Raw genomic sequence first — 10,992 nt, 5'->3', positions numbered from 1 at the left:
TTGAAATGTTTGGTAAATAAAGGTTAGATTTTGCAATTACTTAATTTTGGTTTTGTAGTAATATATTTGTTTCTGTCAACACAGATTTAATTTTTTGGTTTAGAAAATATATTTGCCAGTTTTTAATTGAGAAGCATTTGTCTTTTAAATGCTATACATTTCTCAGAATGATACATGCAACTGAATTTGCTTTGACTGTGGCTAAGACTCTGTAACATCATTAGTGATGTCATTACATTGTAACTCCAAAAGAGGGTGGTAGAGTCTCAAATCATTTCCTATTTTCTGTTTTATTCTCCAGGCATTAACTCATCTTATCTTATCAAGACCTGGCATATTTTGAAACACTGTTGACCTAGACTGATGGTTTAACTTCCCATGATAAAAAAATTATACTACAATGCTAATGGAATTTGAGGTACCACTGCCAACTGCTTTCTTCACACTACCACTTTAAATAAATGGTTGTTTCATTTTTCAACCTTGCATGGGAACACATGGGCCCAAGGGTGGCGAAGCCAAGGAACACCCAACTATGGGCTTAGTTACTGTGTAAAAGTAACACAAATGAAGCTGAATGACCGATGATACCATATGTTGGGAGTGCCAGGTATACTCCATCAACTCAGATATCACAAGGTGTTCTGGAAATGTCGTTGTAGACACAAGGAAAGAAAGAGCTTGTGAAGGCACCACAGATTTAACACTAACAGAATGATGAGCTTAGAAGCATTAGCAAGTACAGTGCGTGCATGTGAAGAAGTAACAGTTACAGAAAGTGGGTGTATTAGAAAGGCGATGTGAGAGAAAGAAATGCAGACGAAGAAAGAAGGCAAGAAGGACAGAAAAGGGAAATGTAAAGAAGGATATCTTATCACGTCATTGTGTGTAGTGGAACAAAACTGGGACATTGTTACTGTGACTCACAAGGAGAAATAAGGGCGGAGCTTAGAGGTGTGTGGACAGGAAGAAAGACAAAGTGACAAGTCATGGAGCAAGAGATGAAGCACAATACAGATTGATGGATACATAGAGGCGGTGGGTGGAGAAACTGTCTCTTAAATAAAGAAAAAATCACAAAGAGCAACGACGACAGATTAACTTCACGGAGCAGCTAAGATATGAACAAGGCTATGGAAACTGAGACAGGGCCAAAGACAGACAGAGACCAGGAAGATAAGGAAAAGGCAAAGGGAGGCAAAAGCGGACTAAGGTATGAAAAGAGAAGTGATGATGACTTATGACTGTTAGCCTGAAGCACAGAGGATGAATTGACATTGGAAAGGAAAGAGAAGCTGCACAAGGGGCCAAAGCGCATGAAAAATAGATACAAAGGCTGAGTAAAAGGCTGCACCAGAAATAGAGACATATATTTATTTTTTGGCCCAACAGGTCATTGACATCACTCCAGTCTGACTAGTGCCAGTTCTCAGGGATTTACCCAGAAACCACCTCCCCATGAAGATCTAAACAATCTCTTAATTATCAAAGTATATACAGATTTGGAGAGAGGAGGCATGTGTGTCAGCTTGAGAGAGAAAAAATGATGTATGAGCATTGAGCATGCATGAAAACGTGGCTGTGCCGCTCTTCTACAGTAAAGCAGAGTTATTTGCCAGCGATTCCATTAGAGCTGGATTATTCAGGTAATGCAAACGTACTGCAGAGGCAACAGTTGGTTCAGAGGAAGCCACTATATCGCAGCAGCTGGCACAGGCAAGTTGGAAGGCATTAAAGGAGAAAGGAAGAGCTATTAAAATCATTTCAAAAGCAAATGACCTCAAAAGAGATGGAGAGGAATAATAGGAGGAGACACAAAGAGTGAAAGAAAAAGAGTGAGTAAGAGAGCTGTGTTAGTCACTGGTTCTCTCTCCCTCTCCCTCTCCCTCTCCCCCCCCCCACACACACACACACTTAAACACTCATTAGACACAAACACACACTGTTCACGAGTGAGACCGGAGTTCTCTCATCGCTCCGGGAGCAGAGCACACTAGCAGGGGAAGTCTTCACACAGGAGGAAAAGCAGCACTGAGGTGAGTTGATAAATACTTTATACGTGTTAACATATATGTTAACATATATTTCATATGTCTTAAATGTGACTGAGCTGTCAAAACCAGCTGCTTTTGTGGTGTGACGGCACAATTAAGTTGCTTTAATTCACACTGATTTGCTGGTGCCCAATTTGATTTAATCTGTTCACTTTCAAAGTAATTTGATATCAGAAATCTTTTCATTTTCAATGAATGAAAATATACCTTAATTGTCTTTTATGGCTCGTCAGGTTCAGCTTTTGATGCATCTCTGCTGTTTTGAGTCACAATTTCAAACATTTTCATGCACAGACAGACGAAGGAAAGTAAAAGGTGTTGTAGAGAAGCAGTGGGTGGGCGACCTCAGTCATGAACAGGCTCAGAGAATAAGAAGTTCCTGCTCTGAGTGTTTGCCAGCTCAGCTGAAAGGACACAGTTACTTTCATATTTTTCAAAGTGCGTTATACCTTTTCACAGATTCACAGCTATGTGGTGGTGGAGAATTCAGTCAATAGGCACAATAAAAAATATACAAAGAGGTCACTGAGTCAGCCCTGAGAACAAGGAAGTGAGATTATTCTGTGTGTGTGTGTCGGGAACTAAAAAAGTAATCTGTCTATCACCTTTTGCAATATTTGTTTTATAGTGAAGTTCTTCATTTCAATTTCACATTTTCACAATCATAGGTTAAAACAAACACTGTAATTTCCACAGTAACTCATTGACAGAAAGATACATAGACAGATCAATATAGGTATATGTATAGATAGCGATAGAAGGCAGAAAAAGAGAACAAATTAAGCCCCAACAAAGTGCTAAGGAACAGGAACTGACTTTTTGTTTTTTTGTTTTTTTTCCAGCAATGAATAGTAGAATGGTTCATTATGGTCATATTGTTAAAAATGACCTCTTTGACTTGCTCACATTCTTAATAAAATGATATTTTCATCCCTATTTGAGCTGTGAGATGGAAGAATCAGGTAAACCAAAAATAAAGGCAAGTCCTGTGGAATAATTTCATTTCTATCTTTATCTCACGTGTTGTGATTCATATCCAACAGCATACTCCTGCAATGTAATTCACATTAGCTTTGTTTGACTTCATACTGTAGAGCCTGAGTTGGCATTAAACAATAGAATTTGATTTCAGATATAAATGTTTCACATAAGATATATGGAGGGCTGACCTAACTGTGACACAGTGAACCTACAATCTGTGTGTATACATGAGCAGAAGCAGATTCGTGACAGGATGTGGTTAGGTGTCATGGCTTGGTCAAGGAACCGTAGAGTATGCAGCGCTGGGGTGCAGAAAAAAGTTCCCTGTATGAGGAGGAAGTGTTACCATAATATATGACAGGATGTGTTAATGCTGGACGTGTGAGGAGTATTTTGTGCAACAGTGGAAGCAGAAAGTTAACAGGTGCAGGTTGTGACTGAAAATTTATGGGTAAATGATTATCTGCATGTGACCTTTATGGATGTATGCCTGTGGGCCACAGCAATGCATGCTGTTAGCTGTTAGCGTCTATACATATTTAATGCATCTGTTCCCTCTGTCTACCTGTCTGTGGCTGCGTCTGTGTCTGTCGCTCAGTGTGTTTTATTTTTGCGCTTCATCAAGATTCCACAGCTTCCCTCCACATGGTCAGACACAAAACTGTTACCAAGCAACCACCATCCCAGACCACTTCTCTCTCTATGCAGTCTGTCTTTGTCAAGGACAAAAACAAAGACAAACAGGAAGAGTTACATATATGCGCACACAGACAAACACACACACTTCGGCACAGTCACAAAAAAGCCGACAGCTATGGATTGCTTTGCAAAAGCAGAGGAAGTGAGTGAGCCACGTATTTGGTACTCAAATGAATCATATTAGGATAAATGAAACAATCGCATTATGTCGCTCTTGTGGACTCTGCTTGGGGGCACAAAAGTTGTTTCTGCAGGCCTTTTCAAGTTTACATTGCCCACTAATTAAATGTTGATTGATTTAGTACCAGTTCAAATTCCTTGTTTTTCTTTTACATAAACATAAAATAGTAGTATTGGAATAAAAAAGCAGCAGCCATCCTGAAGCAGAGGAGACTGTCAAATATCTCTGTCACATTTGTACTAATAATCTGACCGCTCTGCAGCTGACCAACCCCTGGCATAACACATGCAGAACTGGATGAATTAATTATCTCCTGTACTCTTGACTAGTAGCAAGCAATTGGATAAAAAGGTTAATTTTCACTGCAGAGTCGATCTTAACACTGACATGATCTGAGCGGGTTGAATGAAGCCATTTTCTGACTAAATTACTTTTTGTGACATTATGTATGATGACTGATTAGCATGAAGGGGAGCAGACATTTAAATCTCAGATGTACAGTTTTGGAGGATCTTACAATTCAGGCAGTGAGTCCCAGCTGAGAGGCAAAAAAAACACTCATTACTTATCTTTGGGTTCAGACCATGTCGAGTAAAGAGCCACTGTTCCAACTTCTCGTCTGCCTGCCTTTCATCTCAATACCCAAAATTGGGCTCTTTTCACCCAGCCACTTACTGGAAGATCTACATGGGGCAAAATGAAGCTCATTTACATCGCTCGTGTGCTGGGAGATAGGAGACAAGGAAAGGGAGCCATCTAAGAGCTCGTAAAAGTTAATCACTTAATATTTCATCCCTGTTGTGTCCAGCAGCCGCTGACTGTCATCTCAGTTACACACAGGCGTGCAGATCACACTAGTCAGAGCCATTTAAGCTAAAGAAACCCATGCAACCCTTTGTTGTCTCTTGAAAACATGAAACAGCGTTCTCCTGCAGAAAGCTCCTGAAAGCAGAGAAACATTTACATCCTGTACAAAGCACAACACTTGGCTGTCATTACAATCCATTACTGTCTTCAAAATCCATTTCCATTTCCAAGATTTTGGGGTTGTAGTGTGTGTGTTCATGTGCAAAGACATGCGCATGTGTGTGCATGTGCATGTGCACATTAGGGACAACTAATGAGACATTTGTGAATGAAAACAGATGGTCAGTAATGAAGTAGAACTGTTATAAATGAGTGATGCTCCATTTACTGTTGGGGTATATCCTACTTCTTAATATTAAGGTGCATGATTAAGTGTAAGTGTGGTCTGCACAGACTGCCAGTAACTCAATAAATATTATTGGATCATAACAACAACAATTATAATGAAATAAAAATACATGTAAATCATTTGCATGAACTATGTCTCATCCATCTTGATAAGTCAGTGGGAAGGATTGTATATTCATATGGTTTTATTAAAAGACAAATGTTTATGCAAAAATAAACACAGGAAACAAATATGGTTATGCTCACACAAATGCGCTGTGACATGGGAAAAGGAGCTAATGCATTTAGCTGACTGCAAGTATGTGACCACACACACATCTCAGACAACCTCATATAGACAGATGAGAAATTATAGCCAAAAAAAACCATGTTGAGTATCTTCTTTGGGTGTTGAGCCACCACCACATGCTTCAGTGAAGAGCCTCAGTGCAACTCAGCATCGACTCTTATAAGCCTCTGATGGCGATGCCGCGTTGCGAGGTGTTCAGGTGACTGCAAAGGCTATAGAATATCTTTCCTTTAACTTGTCCCCTCAGGGTTGAGACAAGGTTGTCTTTTCAGTGACTGCAACACATGTCCATATGAGGACAGACCTCACATGCCTGCATTGGAGAAGAGCCAAACCTAATTTGTTTCTCTGTCTCTGTGTGTGTGTGTGTGTGTGTGTGTGTGTGTGTGTGTGTGTGTGTGTGTGTGTGAGTGAGTGAGAGAGAGAGAGGGAGGTAGAAGAGAAATCAAGAAAGTAAGTGACAGTGGGAAAGACAGATTTTGATGATGAAAACAGCTGAAATGTGTGGTTACAGAGTCAGTCTGTGAGTCACTCAAGTATAAAGGCTGAGATGTCGTGCGCATTTGAGAGCTGCACTTCATACGTTAGCAGCTGTGTTATCAGTGTTTGCTTTGGATGCAGTTCAAAGCAGCGAGATGGTGACAGAAATGTGTCCGCAGAACAAAGAATTGAGGATTAGATGAGTTCAAAGATTAGCAGTAGTCACGGGTTTCATTAAAACCCTTCTCCCTCTGCCTCCCTTTGTGTTCTTCTCATTGTAACACTGATTTCTTTCTTTTTGTCTTCATGTGAAACCAGCGCCTCTCTCTCCCTCTCTCTCTCTCTCTCTTTTTGAGGTGATAAGTGAATGGCTGCGGACCAAGTCTGGCAAACGTGCCAATATCCATTACAGTGTTAGAAAATACACGAGCAAACATTACCCACCACCCACTGACGCAAACACATGTTCTCCACATACACACACACTTATCAGGTAGTTATCCTCATTCCACCAAGCGCACATTACAAACTCCTGCTCACATGCCATTAATGAATCAGTTCACAGAGGGCAAATAATACTCTAACTCTCCTTACAAAGTCTATGCATATAACAAAAAATATTTCATATATTTATGATTTTTGTCAGAAGTACTTTGTGGAAAGAACTTACTTTACAAGCTCGCCTTTTTCATTATTAATGGCCACTGTTTCACAACTGTTTCTGTATTTATTACAGCCTATTAATCCGTCCTTTAGTCAAATTTGACAGAACAGCTCTGATCAACTAAACCCTTTGATACCCAGCTCAACATTTCCATTTGACACAGAATTATCGAAGAGTGTTATTCTGAGGCCTTGTCATATTGCATCCTCAAAATGTTAATCATATTCAACAATACTGAAACTAAATCAATTCCTTCATCTCAGCAGCAGCAGAACTGTTGCAGCTGAGACACTTTACCACATTGGTTGTTCATACGCACACAACCTAAAATGGCAGCTGTACTTTTGCTTGTTTTATTAAATGGCTGCCCTGAAATAACATTAGAACAATATTAAGAATGGATACCTAAGGTTGGCAGCAACATTAAGACAGATTGCTTGTAATGAAAATACAAGCAATACGTCATACAAATATACTGTAATGTTATAACTGGATTGGCTATGTATATGGTGGTTCCATACTGAAATCTCTTTCTCTGTGTGCATGTGTGTGTGTGTGTGTGTGTGTGTGTGTGTGTGTGTGTGTGTGTGTGTGTGTGTGTGTGTGTGTGTGTGTGTGTGTGTGTGTGTGTGTGTGTGTGCGTGTGTGTGTGTGTGTGTGTGCATTCAGAGCTGAACAACAGCAAAGCCTTTTATCTGTGTTTAAAGTTTCTTACTTTAAAAGGAATTTAAAAAATGAATATATCAATACTATAAAGAAATTGTGATGTGTTTGGCAACTGATTTTCATACTTTCATACTAAGGTAAACTGACACTATTAATGTTTTAAAACAAGAGATGGCATATCCTTACATTCATTATAAAAAAAAACAAAAAACATTTGAATTTATCAGTAATCAGATGCTCAAATCAATACGTGTTCTTTCAGTACTTCCTTATTTGGTCCTGTGTGGCTTGTGCTGGTTGTGATAAAAACTGCAGTGTGACATACAGTAGCTATGTATGTACCAAATGTCAATGAGTCTTTGCACTAACATGACATTTTTCTCTTCTTGTACTACCGTTAGTTCACTTTTAGCATTCACTGTCCACCCAGAAGCCACAACGGTCACTGCTCAGCAACACTTGCAGTCTCTAAATAGGCTGAATGCCTCTATGACATTATATAGCTCACTAGAAGCTTATCAGACTATAAAACATTCAAACAGAAAAGTTTGTTTACTGCAAAGGCATATGTTTTTAACATTTTCTCCAGCAAACTCATTAATTCATTCTGTCAGTAGTTAGCAATTTATTATTTCTTATCAGCGATTACAAATTTGGATACACTGCATTAGTGTATTCAATCACTCAATTTCAAAGAGGCAGAGGCTTATTTGTCCAAAGACATACTTCGTTGCCAGTTTGCAGTTGTTGTAGTTTATTAGATTGAATGCATAGAAATTAGTTTCCCATAATCCTCCACAGATATTGTGATAAATCAGCTTTTACTGTCAACAGATAATAATAAGTTACATCTGCTACTCATTATTTATTGCATGGCTGTATCTGAAACTGTAGAAAATACTGTACCAGTGATTAACTGTGTTTCTCCTCTCTGCCCACTAGGTGTCACTAGAGCCATAGAAGATGCTGCTGAAGCCAACATGATGCCATGGAGCACTATGAATCAGCCACTCTCCTACAAAGCTGTTCAACAGCCATAGCAGACATTTCAGCAGCAAGGCATCATGCTGATTCTCAGTCCTCAGAAGAAACATTCATCAAGAGACAAATGTTCAGCCAACTTCTTGAGTGTGTAGTGAAGTCACAGAAGAGTTGAAAGCTATGGTCAGTAGAATTAAGGCCCAGCAAGAGCAGCAAGCAGTCAAGTAAATTAACAGCTAAGACGGTGGAAATACTGGGAGGGAGGGGAACAGAGAATTACATGTGGCCAGGACCTTCAGTCACATTTGACCATGGGGACACTGAGACACCTTAATGAATGGCAGCACAGGAATACTCTGTGAACATATCTAATAATAATATATGTGAGTTATTATGTAAAATGTCCATCAACAAAGACCCAAAGATTACAATGGTTTATAAAGAGCTGCAACCATGGTGACATCTCATTGTTTCTAGTGACGCTTCAGTGATAATGTTGTCAAAGGTGATGCTGGCTGTGATTCTGTCCCTGCTCATCCTTCTGACGGTCGGTGGTAACGTGCTGGTGTGCCTGGCCGTCTGTGCCTCCCGACGCCTCCGCTGCCTCACTAACTGCTTCATTGTGTCGCTGGCTGTGACGGACCTGCTGCTCGGCCTCTTGGTCCTCCCTTTCTCCGCCCTCCTCCAGCTCAATGACGAGTGGCCGTTCGGCCCCGTCTTCTGCAACTTCTACATCTCCATGGACGTCATGCTGTGCACCGCCTCCATCCTCACCCTCCTGGCTATCAGCGTGGACCGCTACCTGGCGGTGACGATGCCTCTGAGGTACACCTCGCTGGTGTTACCGTGGAAAGTTGCTGTGGCCATGGTTAGTGTTTGGACAGTGTCTGTGGCTGTGTCGTTCTTGCCCATCCAAATGGGGTGGAACACCGTAAATGGGACGGTGCAGAACCACGGGCCCTGGGCTCCAGCGGGGAAATGTCGTTTTGAGCTGAACAGACCCTACGTCCTGACTGACTCTCTTCTCACTTTCTACCTGCCTCTGGTGGCCATGTGCTGGACCTACCTCCGAATACTTCGCATTGCACGGGCACAGGCTAAGCGAATAGTGAGTGCCCGACCCACTTGCATCACTAGCTACAACTACAGGAACAATCCCTCCACCAGTACAACTGTGGTTTCCAGTGTGACAGCAGTGGCTCTGCGGGAACACAAAGCCACAGTGACACTGGCAGCAGTAATTGGGGCTTTTGTTGTGTGCTGGCTTCCTTATTTCATCCTGTTCACAGTGCTGGGCCTTAAGGAGCACCCAGACCCCAGCACAGTGCCTGAATTCCCCATTGTGTTGTGGCTTGGTTACGCCAACTCAGCCCTCAACCCTATCCTCTATGGAGCTCTCAACAGGGACTTCAGGTCAGCCTATTCCCACCTACTGAGATGTCGATGCCCTACTTACTTTCACAGAAGCAGACAGCCATCTCTCACTGTAACAGCAGGTAAAACTTAAAACAGTGCTTTGGATCTGCAGCTGAACGTGCACAATTCTTGGCAGTTTCAAGGTCAATTTAACTGAAGAGTGGACGTTTATCTCACTAAAATACTGCATCCAGCGAGGACTCATCATTATTTATTATTTATCTTATCAACAGTTTCTATTTTTCTTTTTCCTGCTCTCTATCTCAGCCAGAGAGCAGCTTACAGAGGTGACATTGCTGTGTGACCACACCCCCCCCACATGCAGGGCAGGTCTACCCGATCAAAACTTCATGCTTCAGGAGATGAGCAGTAGCACGGCCACAGCAACTATCCAGTTTGCAAATGGCACTGCTGCCACAGATGTCAATGGCAATGAAAGGTAAACACAGCCACTGTATAGCTCGTCTGCAAGGTACACAGATGTATGTGGAGCAAATATTTCAAAGATTATAATATTTTCCCTTAAAATGTGACTCTTCAAATTCAGTATATAGCGACACTGGATTATAAGAGGTATACTGTATGTATTTTATCCGTTTCACTAAAACACAGAATCCTATAACTCAAACAAATACTATTGCTGTGTTTTCTTTCATCTCTCGTGTTTAATGAGCCCAGGTGGTGCTGAGCCTGAGCCGGTGAGGTGGATGCTGTGTTCACTACATTGTGGTTACAACATGGAACCAGAATCCATGCGGGAGAAGAAAACACACCAGACACACACAAAAAAAAGATGGACCACAATTTACAGCCCCTCTATTTTGGAAACTTTCAAGGGCCACAGCAGAAATACATAACACACCGTGTAAGTAAATCTACATACTGACATCCTCACAGCCCTCACAGACCATGTCTTCCCCAGAACAAATGAACTGTGACACACAGTAGCCGTGTCAACCGCAGTGTATCAGGCCATATGGCAATATGCATATTAGGCCAAGAAATCTGCTTTCAGCGCAGAGGAGATATATTATCCACTTCAACATCCTGCTCTCATTTCTTTGTTTGCATTTCGTGAACAGTGTCAAATAATCGGTTTGCTCATTGTGTACGTTTGTCAAGTGTATTAGTTAAAATCTGTGCAGCTCTACAGCACTGTAGCACTTCAGTACAAAGAGAAAATCCATTCTGTGCTTAGACATGCACACAGTGATTCACACAAAACAACCTCAAAATGATGTTCACTTACGGAGCGTTTGTATTTGTATATATTGCATCATGTAACACTTCCAAATTCATCCTGTCAGCTAACACAAGCGTAGTCGTATGAAAAGAGAAAAAGTGAAATAAGATATATGCCTCATCT

The 10,992-nt window shown here is 41.1% G+C and overlaps 1 protein-coding gene across 1 annotated transcript; it reads left to right on the top strand.

The window, feature by feature from the left end:
* Positions 1-1,939: 1,939 nt before the first annotated feature.
* On the top strand, positions 1,940-10,546 carry hrh2a (histamine receptor H2a). The gene is made up of 4 exons (XM_085789771.1): positions 1,940-2,036; positions 8,172-9,706; positions 9,894-10,065; positions 10,305-10,546. Exons 2-4 carry the CDS (start codon positions 8,704-8,706, stop codon positions 10,312-10,314), a joined length of 1,185 nt encoding a protein of 394 aa, XP_085645897.1. The 5' UTR covers positions 1,940-2,036; positions 8,172-8,703; the 3' UTR covers positions 10,315-10,546.
* Positions 10,547-10,992: the final 446 nt, after the last annotated feature.

The sequence above is a fragment of the Trachurus japonicus genome, chromosome 10 (genome assembly GCF_045865225.1).
Source record: "Trachurus japonicus isolate A0001 chromosome 10, Traja_1.0".
Taxonomy (NCBI): Eukaryota; Metazoa; Chordata; class Actinopteri; order Carangiformes; family Carangidae; genus Trachurus; species Trachurus japonicus.
This window is presented reverse-complemented; position numbering and strand designations above follow the sequence as displayed.

What these genes read in the sequence shown, in the direction of transcription:
- hrh2a (XM_085789771.1), top strand. Translation starts at nt 8,704, where the DNA reads ATGTTGTCAAAGGTGATGCTGGCTGTGATTCTGTCCCTGCTCATCCTT. An exon ending in ATCTCTCACTGTAACAGCAG is followed by an intron (nt 9,707 to 9,893) that starts GTAAAACTTAAA and finishes TCTCTATCTCAG; the next exon opens with CCAGAGAGCAGCTTACAGAG.